This window comes from Scylla paramamosain, chromosome 3 (genome assembly GCF_035594125.1).
Source record: "Scylla paramamosain isolate STU-SP2022 chromosome 3, ASM3559412v1, whole genome shotgun sequence".
Lineage (NCBI taxonomy): Eukaryota > Metazoa > Arthropoda > Malacostraca > Decapoda > Portunidae > Scylla > Scylla paramamosain.
The window spans coordinates 17,857,418-17,873,808 of NC_087153.1; the positions used below are offsets into that span (position 1 = coordinate 17,857,418).

The 16,391-nt window shown below is 42.2% G+C and overlaps 1 protein-coding gene across 5 annotated transcripts in view; it reads right to left on the reverse strand.

Annotated features, from left to right (window-relative positions):
• Positions 1-14,200, reverse strand: part of LOC135091957 (potassium voltage-gated channel subfamily H member 8-like) — a 42,009-nt gene extending 27,809 nt beyond the window's left edge. For all 5 annotated transcript variants that reach the window (XM_063990066.1, XM_063990036.1, XM_063990046.1 and 2 more), the window contains exons 1-3: positions 13,968-14,200; positions 9,485-9,622; positions 2,425-2,558 (exon numbers count right to left, since the gene is read on the reverse strand). In XM_063990066.1, the coding sequence (XP_063846136.1) occupies positions 2,425-2,558; positions 9,485-9,622; positions 13,968-14,097 (402 nt within the window). In that variant the 5' untranslated portion in view covers positions 14,098-14,200. The remainder of the gene's footprint in view (positions 1-2,424; positions 2,559-9,484; positions 9,623-13,967) is intronic.
• Between the last annotated feature and the right edge of the window lie 2,191 nt (positions 14,201-16,391).

The following is a 16,391-nucleotide window of genomic DNA, read 5'->3' on the forward strand; positions in this document are numbered from 1 at the left end:
CTGAAAGAAAAAGAAACAAGAAAAACAGCGCCACACCACGCCTGTCTTATACGCTTAAAACTTTCTTGGATCAGGGGCAACGTGTCTTTGTGGAGGCGGGCAGCACGTCACCGCCTCGCCAGACCTGAATAATGAGGTCTTTGCATAAGTAGAAAGGGAGGAGAGAGAGAGAGAGATTACAAGTCACAGGTACTGCCACGTGTAGGCCTGATGGTTTCTTGCAGTTTCTCTTATTTTCTTATGTTCTTATGTTTTTTTTTATGAGTCTATACACTTAAAAGGTGAGTCTGCAGAGGTAAGGGTACAGCACAGCATACTAACAACACGTGCAGCACAGGCCAGCACTCAATGCCTAGAGGCTTCGAGGAGTGTGGCGTTGTTAGCTCAGAGCCTTGCAGGAGACCCAGCTCGGAAGACACGTCAAAACACGAAGCGGTTCCCAGCATGCAGATGTGAAGAGCCGCCTTTATTATACAAGACAACACTGCAATGGAACGATCGCCAAGGAGGGAGTGAGGCGCCCGTCAGCTCGGCCACCGCCATATTCAAGTGTAAAGGAACAAGCGAGGGTATAAGTATTCCCAGGCAGAATGGACCGTATTCTAAAACACTTCTGCTTCTCATCTCCACTACATTCTAGTTCTAGTTAAGTTACGCGGGTTTTTATGAGCATTCTTATTGCTGTAGTGACAGATTAACGAGATTCATTTGCTATTAACAGAAAAATACTCTTAAGAATTCGGCTAATCATCTCAGTGACCTTTGAAAATAGTCGTGGTGAGAGAGCAAAGCGCTTCAGAACACTGGCTAATGTCGATGCGAGGATCAAAACTAAGGATGCACAAATCAGAGAGGAGGACCATGTGAGCTTCTAGCAATGAAATAGCAGAACAGTCTACCAAAGTTATAGAAAATGGACTCGGCTGATTATGATATGTGTAGTACTTTATTGCAGCACGATGGTTTAGTGGTTACTGATCTACTCAAAACACTACGTCACGGGTTGGAATCTCCTGTGACGATTTGCACTTGGAATCGATATTTACCTCTCTTATATGTCTAATCTAATTTATGTACCAGTAACCATGATGCAGTTCAGTAAGCAGTCTGGTGTTATGGCTCGCTCTCTTTGCTCGAATATGAAGACGATTTCCACTAGGACTCAATTGTTACCTATCTAGTTTATGCATTATTATGGCGATACCATCCAGTACAATCCCTTACTGTAGTGGTCATTGCGCTACACTTACTCTAAAAGCCCCAGGTTTGAATCACCTGGAAAAATTTGGTCTAGGAATCAGTGTTTACTTACTACATACATTCATGCAAGTTTATATTCCCGTTACGGTGATGGCATGGTGGTTAGCGCGATCCACTCAAAAAATCACCGGTCTCTGGCTCAAATCTTATGCCAGGAATCAATGTTTACCTCTCGTAACATCCATGCAAATTTATGAACCTGTTACAGTGATGCAGTTCGAGAGGCATCGTGGCGGCGAGGAGTGGGGAATAATGGCGGCGATGGCAAGAGGGGGCGGCCGCGGGTCATTACGATAACGCACGCCCTTATCACTCAGCAGGGGCGGTACTTTATATTCATGGCCTCTCTTCTTCCCTCAAGACAAAAATGGCATTGCTTTTCACTTATCCCCGTCCGCCATCTCCCGAGTCACTCATGCACTGTTACAGTTTTCCAAGACTCTCTCTCTCTCTCTCTCTCTCTCTCTCTCTCTCTCTCTCTCTCTCTTTCTCTCTCTCTCTAACCTTTATTTTTCCCTCCGCATCCCTCGATTTCTTTCCTCCGGTTTTTATTTTATTTTTTCTTTACATTCATTCCTCCTCCACTAATGCCATCTCGTCTCCTTCCCTCTTCCTTCCAAATCTCCCTCCGTCCGTCTCTCCCTCCGTCCCCCCATTCTCTTCCTTTTCCTTCATTCGTAATATTGTTCTTTTTTTTTCCATTCCTCTCCTTTACAGTGTTCTTATTTCCTTCCTCTTTTCTCTCTCCTCCCCTCCCTCTCGTTCTATCAGTTTCTCTCCCTCCTCTCTCTCTCTTCAATATTTTTTCTTTCACTCCTCTATACTATTGTTCATTTCCATGCCACTTCTTACTTCTCCCCTTTCCTTTCATTCTTTCTTTTCCTTTCACTCATCCATACATATTCAATAGTTTTCCTTCTTTTTTCCCTCCAGTCTACACTAACCTTCCATCTCATATTCCCATATTTTCCTTTTTTTCCCTTCTCTTCAACACTAATCTTTCATCTTGTATCCTTCCCTGCCTCTCTTTCTTTCTCTCTCTCTCTCTCTCTCTCTCTCTCTCTCTCTCTCTCTCTCTCTCTCTCTCTCTCTCTCTCTCTCTCTCTCTCTCTCTTTCTCTCAAGCAATCATCTTTCGCTCCCTCAGTGGACAGAGTCAACTCACGTTATTGAGCTTCAATTTGTTCTTGCCCTTGTCCTGCGTGTAGTGTCCTGATAACTGGTACAGCACTGCGCGGCTTCGTCTCCTCCCGTACTTGGCCGCCGACGGTGCCTCTGGGTCAAGGTTCTCGTTTTCATCTGCAAGAAAAAGCGACAAGGAGTGAAGGGGAGGCTAAGTTAAACCGTTACATGGCGAGGGAATGGAAATGGCAGATAGTTGTGGATTGTGTGACTGGTGTGAGGGAGGAAAAATAAGCAAAATAAGTGTGTGTATAGCTGAGGGAGAAGGGAAGAATTTTATGCAAGGGAAAGCTAAGTTAAACCGTTACGTGGCGAGGGAATGGAGATAGACTTGGTTTGTTGGGAGGCAGATGGGCATGGATTGTGTGGTCTGGTGTGAGGGAGGAAAATAAGAGGAAATAAAAGGGTATGTAATTGAAGGGGGGATAGGAAAACTTGGATAAAATGGTTTAGGGAAGGGAAGGAAGGAGTTGAATCAATACGTGACGGAGAAATGAGGGTGGGATTGGTGTGACGCGAGACACACAGAGAGAAAAAAAGAGAGACAGACTCATGGGTTAGTTGTACAGTGGAAAAATAAAGATATAGTTGAGGAAGAAAAGAAAAGTTGGAATAAAAGAGAGGAAAGGGAAAGAGATGAGAGAGAGAGAGAGAGAGAGAGAGAGAGAGAGAGAGAGAGAGAGAGAGAGAGAGAGAGAGAGAGAGAGAGAGAGAGAGAGAGAGAGAGAGAGAGAGAGAGAGAGAGAGAGAGAGAGAGGAAAGGGAAACGTGGAGAAGTGATGTCAGAAGCATATGAGAGAGAGAGAGAGAGAGAGAGAGAGAGAGAGAGAGAGAGAGAGAGAGAGAGAGAGAGAGAGAGAGAGAGAGAGAGAGAGAGAGAGAGAGAGAGAGAGGTGCTGTTTGTTTTATATATGTATGTATGTATGTATATGTGTGTGTGTGTGTGTGTGTGTGTGTGTGTGTGTGTGTGTGTGTGTGTGTGTGTGTATGGAGATGACATGCCTTGCCCCCGCCTAACAACAGGAAGAGGAGGAGCAGGAGGAGGAGGAGGAGGAGGAGGAGGAGGAGGAGGAAGGGGAGGAGGATGAAGTGTTAAGACAGCCAAACTTTAAGCAATCTTCTTTTATCCTTTCTCTTTTCCCTCCTGTCTCCCTACACCATCCGCTTTCCCTTCCCTTCTTTCTCCCACCACCCCTTCCCTTCCCTTCACCAACACACACGTCAGTTCAGGGGAGGCGGGTGAAGTAGGTCAGGCAAGGCAGGTGTGGACGGCGTCGCTTCAGGTCTAAGGTGTCGCTTCAAGGCAAGAACTACTAAGATGCGCACAGTAGCGGGAAAAAAAAGAAAACGGAGCAGAAGTAACAGAGATGTGAATGAAGTTAATACTCGTAGCTTGCTGAGCCACCTGGCGAGGATGTGATCTTTGAGGGGACTGAGTAGTGTGTGTGTGGGAGGAAGGGTTATAGGAACAAAGCGTCTGACTTTAGAATGTAAACGTATATTACTGCATCATACCACGTCTCTCTGCAATGAATGGCGTGTTAAATCATGTCACACATATACGTAATTCTGTCACACTGGAACGCATCAAGTTGTTGAAACAAGTCAAGGATATAATCGAGGTTAGATTTCAGATTATGTAATGTTCTTTCCTGCCTTAGATTACTGGATATTGAATGGCCACATGCACATTATACAATATTGAGTAGACATATGTACGTTAGAGCTTTGATCTTGCTAACTGTATGCCTCGTCTCCTCCCAATGCCTCGCTGCACAAGACTTTCTGCCTTCTCTCATCCCTATCCTGTTTACCTCCCTAATGCAAGAGTTAACCAGTATTCTCAATCTTTCATACCTTTTACTGGTGATCTCTGGAACTCCCTACCTGCTTTTGTTTCTTATGACTTCAACTCTTTCAAGAAGGAGGATTCAAGACTCTCCTCCACTTCTAGATAATCCTTTTGGCTCTATTCTTTTAGACACTGGCACCTCTGTGGGCCTTTTTCTTCTACCTTTTTGCAGCCCCAGGCCAGAGCTCTTCTTACATAAAAAATGATAAGCCTATAGTATTACGGAGGGTTTAGAGAGTGGGCAGCCGCTCTGAGAGGTACAAGTACAGAACAAGCTGAGAACACAAGGTCGGGTTAACAATGGACTGAAACACTACAACGAACGCTGCACTGATAAATGTGAAAAGAAGATGATCCAATTATTCTCATTCCTGAATACGTATGCCTTGAAAAATGTGGATAGAAACTAAGTTAATAATACAAGATTCAGCATAATATTGAACTAAAATCCTGTATGTGACTCGAGCAGTATCAAATAAATATGAAAAGAACACGATCCAATTATTCTCTGTCCTGAATACCTCTGGCTTGAAAAATGTGGATATAAACTAATCTAATAATACAAGACTCAGAGCATTATTAAAATCCCGTAAGCGCCCGATACAATAACTAATAAATATGAAAAGAGGAGACAGAATCCAGTTATATTCTCTCCTCATTGCTTCTGTTTCGAAAAAAATATGGATACAAACTAATCTAATAATACAAGACTAGGAATAAAATTGAACTGAAATCTTCCAAGTAACCCGGACAACAACAAAAAGGGACAAAGAAGGGACACCACACAATACCCATAATCCCCAACCCTTTGTCCTGCTGGTGTCACGAGGGGTCGGGTAAACACGTGACATGTAAGTACACTAACAATCACTCTTCGAAGCCCTGCCAGTGAAAACCCAAGAGGAACACGATGAGAGAATCTGTACAGGAACTTTTTGCTCAGTGTAGATTCAGAGGCGGAGAGGAAAATACGTTTACTTGTCCTCGTCTTTTTTTTTCTGAATAATAACAGACGGAAGATTATTTATTTATTTATTTATTTATTTATTTATTTATTTATTTATTTATTCATCTGGCTGGTAAATAGAATACGTCGAAATTTTGATACGGTAAAAATGAAAATTTTGATAGAAAGACTGTGCTTGTAGTGAAAATCTGTTTGTTTGTCTCTCCGTTTGTGCGTTTAAGTGTTTGCCTGTCTGTCTCTTAGCCTGTGTGATTCTCTCTCTCTCTCTCTCTCTCTCTCTCTCTGCATAACTAACCATTTTAATTTCCGTCCCTACTACACACACACACACACACACACACATACAAAGGAGCAGTCCACTGAGATCCTGAGACGTGGATGGGAGCTTAGAGACCACTGAAGCTGATTGGCTTAGCGAGGAAGCCAACCACACGCTTTCTGACCAGACCCCAAGGCCGCAGGTGAAGGGGTCTGGTGCTAGAACTAACGCTGGCGTGAACCAAGGGAGGATATGAGGAGCTACTAGGAAACTATGATGCAAAGATTATATTAAGTGTGTTTACAAGTGGTTTAATGTGTTGGATGAGCAGAAGTATTCCCACATGGATGCCACAGGGAGGAAGACCAGTTAGGGAAACCAAGGAAGAGATGGATGGCTGCGGTGGCTGAAGAAGTAAGGGAGGGAAAATCATGAACTGAGAAGAATGGAGGAGGTTTCAGAGGCTTGTTACCTGAGAGAGAGAGAGAGAGAGAGAGAGAGAGAGAGAGAGAGAGAGAGAGAGAGAGAGAGAGAGAGAGGTAAGAGTTGTGCTGGAAAGTGTAAGGGTTTGTTTTTCTGTGTCTAAGTGCACGTGAGAGTCCAGTGATAAAAGGAATATTGAGGCGAGCCAACGGAGGATGTGAGGAAGTACTGGGGAGCTGCAATGCAAAGGTGATGCAGAAGATGGTGTGTTAACAGGCGTAAGGGTCCATCTCTCTCTCTCTCTCTCTCTCTCTCTCTCTCTCTCTCTCTCTCTCTCTCTCTCTCTCTCTCTCTCTCTCTCTCTCTCTCTCTCTCTCTCTCTCTCTCTCTCTCTCTCTCTCTCTCTCTCTCTCTCTCTCTCTCTCTCTCAATGTAGACCACAGGAAATTCTTGCTCAAAAAATAAGATAGTGGATGACTTTTTGCTGAATTAGGTATGCAAGAGAGAGAGAGAGAGAGAGAGAGAGAGAGAGAGAGAGAGAGAGAGAGAGAGAGAGAGAGAGAGAGAGAGAGAGAGAGAGAGAAAGGGGAGGCGAGGTAGACAGACAAGAGAGGTTGAGAGGAAGTTGTTGATCTAGAAACTTTATGATGACAACGAAACTTGGTCTGTGTGTATGTGCATGTGTGTGTCTGGGAGGGTAGGTAGCGAGCTCGTATACACAGCCAGAAGGGGGAAAGAACAGACAGCCAGACCTTTTCTCTTCCACCCTTCGTCCACCCAACTTGAGAAACATTTACTTAACTCCTTCTGGTTATGACCTTCTTAAGTGTTTCGTGAAGGGACACAGGTGAATACTCCGGGCGGAAGAAGGAAGGAGAAAAGAAAGAGAGGGAGGACAATGTAAGACGAGAAAAACAAAGGAAGGAACGGGCAAGAGAAGTAAGGAGGAAGGGAAGGAAGAATGGAAGGAACAGAGGGATGAATGCAAGGCGAGGAAAGTAAGAAAGAAAAAAGAAGGTATGGTAAGGAGGGGGAGAGGAAGAAGGCAAAATAAGGAAATAAAAGAGGAAGGACGGAAGGAAGGAAGGAAGGAAGGAAGGAAGGAAGGAAGGAAAGAAAGAGGAAGGCAAGGCAAGGGAAGGAGGGAAAAGAAAGGCAAGTGAAAAAAAAAGGTAGAGATAAAGAAACCAATTGAAGGAAAAAAGGAGAGCAGTGAAGGATATAGTGAACAAGAGATGCCGAAGGAAGTAGGGAGTGATGGAGGAATAAAGGTAAGGAAAGGAAGAAAAGAAGAAAGGAGAAAGACAATGGAAGGAAGAAAAGATGGCAGCGAAAGAACAAAGGAGAAAAAAATAAGATCCTAATGATGATAAACAGATTAGGAAGCAAATGATCAGTTTATGAAGTTAATGAAATCTGATTCTCCCTTTCTGAAGTTACTTATTACTCTGAAGACGAAAAAAAAAGAAAGAAAATGTAAAATGAAAACGTAAAATACCTTGATTGAATTTAGGAGATGTGAGGCGAATCATCAACCTTTCCTTTCTGCCTTCTCCCTGATCTTGTACCCTCCGCCAGTCTCCACTCACCAAAAAAGACCACAATTTAGAAACATCAAGGCAAATAATCTATCTTTCCCTTCTGCCTTCTCCCTAATTTTGTGCCCTCTGCCAGTCTCCACTTACCAAAAAAGACCACAATGTAGAAGCGGTGAGACGAAACATCTATCTTTCCCTTTCTTCCTTCCCAATATCCTTGTACCCTTGGTCAGTCTCCACATATCAAAATAGACCACAATGCTTCACCTCGCAGTAACAAGCAGAGAAAAGGAGCCCACAATTTACGAGCAGTGAGGCAAAACATCTGTCTTTCCCCTTCTCCCTTCCCCTAATTCATGTACCCTTGGCCAGTCCCCACACATCCACAAAACCCACAATGCTTCACCTGGCAGTAATGAGCAAAGATTTCCCGCATCACAAAGCACCAAAGCGTTCTGACGTCACGTAAAGGGCAATGTATAAATTTCGCCTCGCCATTACCCACAATTCTCATTCTGGTTCGCGGAAAAAAAAAAGAAAGAGTGGAAATCAATCCGCTTTTACTCGGAAACGCTTTCAAATCAATGATAAATGCGGGTAATTAAATCCAAAGGCCAGAGGGACGTGGTTATGGGGATCTGCTGGGCTGTTACGGAACCGACATGCGCTGCGTACAAAGTTTATTTATTTTTTTCCTCTCTGTGTTCATTTTTTTTTTTAATTCTCCTCCTCTTGGTCAGGTGAAAGAGTTTAGTGAGTGAACTTGGTTCCGTTTTGTGTATCATTTTAGTTGCTTATCTTATCTTTTTTTATTTTTTTTTCTGTTCTTTTTTTTAAAGTATTTGTCTATCTATCTATCTATGTATGTATCTTTGTATGTGTGTATGTATTTATCTATCAGTTCCTCTCTCTCTCTCTCTCTCTCTCTCTCTCTCTCTCTCTCTCTCTCTCTCTCTCTCTCTCTCTCTCTCTCTCTCTCTCTCTCTCTCTCTCCTCGCATTTCCCATGTTATAATTTTTCCTCCTCCTCCTCTTCCTCCTCTTCCTATTCTTTTCCTTCTCTTCCTCTTCCTCTTCCTCTTCTCTTCTTCAGGAGTTTGTAAAATTAAAGGAGCGAATGAATCTGTTTACAACCATCTATTTATCTTCCTATCGTCTTCTATCTCTCTCATGTTATTACTGTTTATCCTCCTGTTCTTTTGTTCTCTTCGCCATACCAGAATAAATAAGGCTGAAAGAGGTTGAATCTATTTACATCTATCTATCTGTCTGTTTATCTATCTATCTATCCATCTCTATCTATATACTCTATTTTATCTCTTATGTAGGAAAAAAAATTGTGATGGCTGAAGAGCAAGACGATAATGACAAAGAATAAGAATAAGGAAAAGAGACAAACAGTTAAGAAAAGTAGTCGTAGTAGTAGTTGTAGTAGTAGTAATAGTGGTAGTAGTAGTAGTAGTAGTAGTAGTAGTAGTAGTAGCAGTGGTAGAAGAAGGAGGTGAAAGAGGATGAGGAGGAGGAGGAGGAGGAGGACGGAAGATAAGCAATGATAACCCAACTTCCTAATGGGTTGGTGTGTAAATCCTATTAATATCCTTGTGGCTTGAAGTCCTTTAATGGTACAACAGAGAATCCTGAGGGGGACGTGTGATGAACGCATTGCGGGAGGAGAGGGAGGGAGGGACGGATGGATGGTTACTCGCCCGGGCCTACCATTGTCTCCGTCTCCCGGCTACACTTGAATCGCTTACCACGGCTAAGCAAGGCCTTAAAATGCTTATGTACAAGGTCATTTTCTGCCTGTACTTCCACCTCGAGCAATATCCGCAGAAACTCGTGTCACACCATGTATTTTTAGAAGAACCTCACTGGGTCATTGATGCCATATTTGAACCAAAGGAGTAAAAGAGAAAGGAAGCTCAAAGTTACTGATTTAAATGTTGAAATGCCTGTAAATAGACGACCTCACACTTCAACAAAAGGGGTAAGGAAGGAGGCTCACCGTTCTCGTATCCCGGATAGAAGGACACCTCTTCCATCTTGGAGCTGGTGACGTCCTTGTGGGAGGCGAGGAACAGCACCACCTCCCGCTTCTCGTTCTTGATCGGCACGATGTCCAGCAGGCACCAGAACGCCGCGCCTGGAGGGGAGGGAGGGATTGGTTCGGTGAGTGGAGGTGAGCCAGGGAGAAAGATAAGAAGAAACTGGTGGTCTTATGTTCTCAAGTCCTTAGGAGTGGCAGGTGACTGGAGTAGACTGGGAGGGGAGGGAGCGCTTGGTTAAGAGCCGAGTGGAGTTGAGAGGAAACTGGTAAAGTGACTAGTAGATTGAGATTTTTTGCATAAGAGAGGCTCTGGACAAAAGTAACAAAAGGTCTGAAAAAAAAAAGACCCACTGGAAGATACCAGTCCCCGTAGTGTACAGTCAGAAGGGTTATCCAAAATTAGTATGAAGAAAAGTATCTTGATTGTATAACTGATTGATTGGTTTGAATCATTATGAAGGGAAGCGTCTCGAAACCTCCCACTTCAAACATTTCTAGTCAAAGACAGGAGGAAATACCTGTGACTTGAACTGTTTCGAGAGTGACAGAGGTTTAGGTGTCAACGATTTTCTCTTGATAATTTTAGTAAGCATTCAACTGGATGGATGATTAGATAAATTTATGCATAGGTATCATAGGTGTGTATAGTTAGGCATCTTTTATACAGAGACTGGATGGTTTCCTGCAGTTTCCCTTATGTTGAAATGTTCTAATGCTTTACTTGAAGTTGAGAATTTAAGGGTGTTTCCATGTTTCAACTGGTAGTTAGATAAGGAATCTGTATCATCAATGAGGAAGACACCCATGAGAACACAACCATTCATCTCTGAGGTTCAGAAAGTCCTCTTCGTCCTCTTGCAGTCCTTCGATGATCATAAGTGGAAATTTTCATCTTGTCAGCTCTTTCTAAGCTCTTCGTAAGCTCATTTTATCTCTTCCGCTACTCTCAACGTTAATTTAAGGCAGAACGTGTTAGCTTTTATCTTGTCCCTTAGAAAGATAGTTCCTCCGACCCTCCAAATTACTGGCCCGCATCTTTGATCTCGTGTCCCTATGAAGCTCTTTCATCCACCTTAAACACGAAGGATTCCCGACAGCAATCATTTGGCAGCTTTCTCTCTGATGGCTGGTTTGGCTTGGAATGAGTAGTAAGTGCTCTGCTGCTGACGCGGCATTCTTAACTTCATCCCTGTCATTCTCTCTGGGCAGGATTTCGAATATGAGAACCTTCATATTTAAAGAAGAATTGATATAATCAGCATTTTGGATAATCCTTCTGGCTTTCTCTTTAGGAACTGACACTTCACTATTTTTTCTTCTGTTTTGTTACCCTACGCCAGTGTGACTCTTACTAGGATAAAAAATAATGGGTTCAAGCTTGATAAAATCAGATTTATAGAAGAGACAGAAGAAAACTGGTTCTCAGGGTGGTAGATGAAAGGAACAGACTCAATATCCAGGCTGTTATTGAGTTATTAGGAAGCTTTAAGAGATGATGAGTCAGATTTATGGATGGGACTGATAGGCTGAAATAGGTAGGCACATTTTATACAGGGACCATAACTTATAGGTATTTTTATGTAAGAGGGATACTAGCCCAGGGAAACACAAAACAAAACGAAAATAAAAGTCGACTGAGGTGTCAATCCCTAAAGAAAGATTAAAAAGGATAATCCAAAATTGGAGAAGTGTCTTGAAACCTTCCTCTTGAAAGAGTTCAGGAATGAAGAAATACAGAAGCAGACAGAGAAATCCAGTTTACTAGAAAAGGGGATGAAAGACTGAGGATAATACTGGTTAACTCTTGCATTAGAGAGGTGGACAGCATAAGGATGATGGCTTCTTGCAGCTTCCTTTACTTTCATATATTTTTTGTGTTCTTATATAATAAAGTACACAGTTCTTAATGATTTTACCTGCCTTTTCTATTCTTAGTAAGCCATCTATCTCAGCATTCATATCTTTGTCTATCGTGCCGTCTATCATTACCTACTCAGCTGTGTAATGGCACTTCACAACTTTTCCACTTCTCCCCGTCTGGTGCTCGAGGCTCGCCTCCTCCACGTCACTCCACCATATTTTAAGACCTCGCCCTTCTGTCTTGTTCGCTGCCTGACTGAATGACTTATTCCATCTATTCCTTGCCTTGCCCATCAGCCTTGCCATCAGCCTTGCCATCAGCCTTGCCATCAGTCTCACTGCCCATCTGAGTTATACCAGTAATGATGTTTTTATTATTATTATTTCTATACACACAACTGAGGAAGAACGAAGGGAGAGAAAAAAAAGAAAAAGAAAAAGCACACACATTCCATCAAATTGAAGATTCAACGATAATATTTCTTTTTTCGCCTTCTCTTATTCAAGTAATAGTGACATGAAGGTTCACCTTGCCCTTGGGGATGAAGCCTCGAAGCCCCGAAGCCTCAGTCTCATTCTAGACTAAAGAGGGAGTTCACTGCACCTTCCTTCCTTCCCTCCTTCCTTCTCTTATTTTCTTTTCTTCTTTCCTCTCTCTCTCCTCTCTTGATTTTTTTTTTTCCGGTAAATGTTGATTGGTTCAGTTTCATTTTATTTTATTTTTTTGCTTGATCCCATTAAGTGTTTTGGGTACAACTTCTACTCGCAAATTTGTCTTCAATATTTTATAGAGCAAATACTGAATCTTTCGTGATGCCATTACTATTATTTGGAAAGGATACTGCATTTCTTCTTTCATTTCTTTTTCTTTTTCTTTTTCTATAATCCTCGTTGTGAATTCTATTCCCTCTTCCCTTTCTTTTTTTCTGTACAACTCCTTCCACTGACTCTCTCTCTCTCTCTCTCTCTCTCTCTCTCTCTCTCTCTCTCTCTATCTATCTATCTCTCTCTCTCTCTCTCACACCATACTTCTCCGTCATCATCAGTACCACCACCACCACCACCAATGAAGAAAGTTTAAGAACCATTGGATGTATCATTATCTTCACAATCAAAGAGTACTATCATCACCATCATCACCATCATCACCATCGTCATCATCAGTCAGCAGTCATCGTCAGCAATAGTGGGAAGTCCTGAGCACTGGAGTCATGAGGAAGTACAAACGCAAGAAAGGCTAAGAACTCATAATTACTTTCCCTATATTCTCTTTCGTACTCCGACTCCAATTCCTCCTTCCTTTTTACCACCGAGAGAGAGAGAGAGAGAGAGAGAGAGAGAGAGAGAGAGAGAGAGAGAGAGAGAGCAATAAGGGAGACTCTGTATTTTGTATTTTGGTTTGTTCTTGGGATGAGTGTTTGTGTATTAGAGGCGATATGGGTCTCTGTTATGTGTGACCTGTATTGAGGAGGAAGAGGAAGAGGAGGAAGAGGAGGAGGAAGAAGAAGAGGAGTTGGAGGGCGACAACGACGATAAAGATGAATAGGAGGAACATAACACACACACACACACACACACACACACACACACACACACACACACACACACAAAAGGAACAAGAAACAGTAGCATACTTTTTGTTCCTCACGAACTGACGAGGCTGACTAGTGAAGGTAAGCGAAGGTAAAGTAAGAATGATTAAGAAGTAAACATGGCAACTCAGTTTATTCCTACAGTCATTCATCGCACGACCGAGGAAGGGCAAAGGTGAGACATTCATTCATTCATTCACTCATTCAGTACAGGTAACTTTTTCTCACCTGTCAACAAACACAGTAAACACAAGTAGCGATATCAACGTGCCATTCACTAAGACGGGAACCACGCTGTTTGTATTCAAAGGGACGTGTTTTCATTACATCACGGTGCATTCGGGTTACTAATGCTGTGTCGTGCGTGATCAACTTTCTCCCGCCAACCTGCGCGTGTTAATTAGTACGGGTTCCCACTAACAGATGTCGCCTTATTCAGAGCCTTAATTTTCCAGCTTCGCCTCAGGGGGAATTATAATTGGATTCATAATATTATAGAGGTGTATTTGTGTATTTCTCTCTGTCTTTCTGTTTCTCTGTTTCTCTGTCTCTCTCTCTTTCGCTCTCTTAGTTATTCAGACAAGTTGTATTGTGACCAGAACTAATGATCTTCTTTTTTGTCTTCCTGACTTTGAGGATTAATTGTGTCCCTCGTTTATTACTAGTGGTGGTGGTGTTTATTGCTGTTATTACTATTATTATCATTATCTTTTTATTATTATTATCATTATACCCTCCCTTCTAAGTCTATCCACTAACACAAAACACTCCCTTTCCATCCATTTCCTTCTCACACACCCCACTAACACAAACACCAAAAAAACTCAAGATTCCTCTCTTAAAACAGCACTTCCATCTTGATCTCTCATTTCGTCTCCAATCCCTCCCTTCGATGCCCCTGCTCTAACACACAACACTCAAAAAAAACACCCCCTTCCCTCCTCCTTTCCTTCTAACACACCCCCACTAACACAAGCACAAAAACTCACCATTCTTCTTGTAAAACAGCACTTCCATCTTGAGCTCCGATTTGGTCTCCAGCGCCTTCTCAATCGCCACCTTATGTTCGTCCATCGTCTCAGGACCGTACAGGAACTTGCAAGCGCACCCCTTCTGCATGATCTGGGCCCGCGCGTACCCCGTGAGCTCGCAAAACCCATCGCTGCAGTATACGATGGGGTACAGCGAGCACACCTGGGCATTCCCGAGCACGAAGTTACTGTCTGTTGGGGGAGAAAGAGAGTTGGTGAGTTGGATGGTGGTGGTGGTGGTTGTGGTGGTGGTGGTGGTGGTGGTTGTGGTTGTGGTTGTTGTTTGGTAGTAGTAGTAGTAGTAATAGTGGTGGTGGTGGTGGTGGTAGTAGTAGTAGTTTCTGTTGTTGTAGGTGTAGTAGTAGTAGTAAGTAGTAGTAGTAGTAGTAGTAGTAGAAGTAGTAGTAGTAGTAGTAGTAGTAGTAGTAGAAGTAGTAGTAGTAGTAGTAGTAGTAGTAGTAGTAGTAGTAGTAGTAGTAGTAGTAGTAGTAGTAGTAGTAGTAGTAGTAGTAGTAGTAGCAGTAGAAGTAGTTGTAGTAGTAGTAGTAGTAGTAGTAGAAACAACAACAACAACAACAACAACAACAACAATAACTATTATTACTGCTACTACTACTACTACTACTACAGCTACAATTATAGAAGGCAGGGGAGATAAATATAAGCACTCGCTATAATAATAAAGAAAGGAAGGAAGAATAAAGAAGAAAAACGGAAGATGAGAATAAGAAAAATAGAATAACAACGAAGGAAATACACAGTACATTGATAAAGCGGACGAAGGAAATATGATCAAACAAGGAAGAAGTAAAAAAAATACGATAAGAGGATTTTACCAGTGAGCTGCCGGAAATGAGAGAGAGAGAGAGAGAGAGAGAGAGAGAGAGAGAGAGAGAGAGAGAGAGAGAGAGAGAGAGAGAGAGAGAGAGAGAGAGAGAGAGAGAGAGAGAGAGAGATACATCATTGATTACTTTCTCTCTCTCTCTCGCTCTCTCTCTCTCTCTCTCTCTCTCTCTCTCTCTCTCTCTCTCTCTCTCTCTCTCTCTCTCTCTCTCTCTCTCTCTCTCTCTCTCTCTCTCTCTCTCTCTCTCTCTCTCTCTCTCTCTCTCTCTCTCTCTCTCTCTCTCCCTCATGAGCTAGCAATCCTTCGCCTCGCCACAGATATTACTGTTCCCAACATTGCCAGCAAAAGAGAGAGAGAGAGAGAGAGAGAGAGAGAGAGAGAGAGAGAGAGAGAGAGAGAGAGAGAGACTTGTACAATAGATAAGTTTTTAGGCAATATAACTGTTGGATTTTGTCTTTATCACTCTTCCTCTTCTCTTTTTTTCTTTTTCTTCTCTTTTTCTTTTTCTTTCATTGTGTTTTGTTTGCGTTCTTTATCGCATTCTCTTACTTTTCTTGGTCTCTATCATCTCTCATCTTATTTTCCTGTTTTGTTTCTTCTTTTTTCTCTTCTCTCTTTTTCTTTCATTTTACTTTCATTTTTGCTTCGTGTATTCTGTTTAGTTTTTGTCTGTCCCTGTCTCCTCTCATCTTGTTCTTGTCTCTTCTTCTTTTCTCTCTTTCTTACCCAAGTTTCCTTTCCTTTCCTTAGTTTCTTTGTTTCTTTCTTTTTATGTCTTTCCTTTCCTACATTTTGCTTCTTTATTTCCGTTTTCTTCAGTGTCTGACTTTTCTTCTCATTATTTTCTTCTTCGCTTCTTTTTTTTCTAATTTAATATTAACCTCTTAGATATTCTTATTTTTACTCTATATTTATCACCTCATTTTGTTTGTTCTTTTCTTTGCTTTTCTTTTTTTTGTCTCTCTCTTCTCTCGATTTTCCCTTTATCTTCTCGCTTCTCTTTTTTAGTCTCTCCTCTCATTTCTATTTTCTTTGCTTCAGATTTTTCGTCTCTCTTCTCACTTCTCTTTATTTTCTTTGCTTCTTTTTTTTCTTTCCTCTCTTATTTCCTTTCCCTTTATTTTCTTCGTCTTTTCTCTCCTCCTCTCTTGTTTCTATTTTCGGTACGCTTGTCGCCTTTTGGAAAACTGACAGCCTGAAAACACAATCAGTCTCTGCCGTTTCTCTTAGCTTTCGTTGCCTCTCTCCTCTTCTCTTATCTCTCCTTAATACGCCTCTCTCCTTCAGATAACAGGACGTGAAACAGTCCTTGGTGAGAGAGAGTCAGTGTCATCTTTCCTCTGCTTCTTCTCTCCTCTTCTATCTCTCCTTTCACTGCTCTTCTCTTATCTCTCCTCTTTCCGCGTCTCTCCTTCAGGTAACAGACAGCGTGAAACAGTTCCTGGTCTTGGTGGGAAAGTGAGGCTGGCAATACAACACCACAAACGTAGTAGTCCGTAATTCAGGCGGCTCATTGTCCTTCACTAGACAGTTCAGTG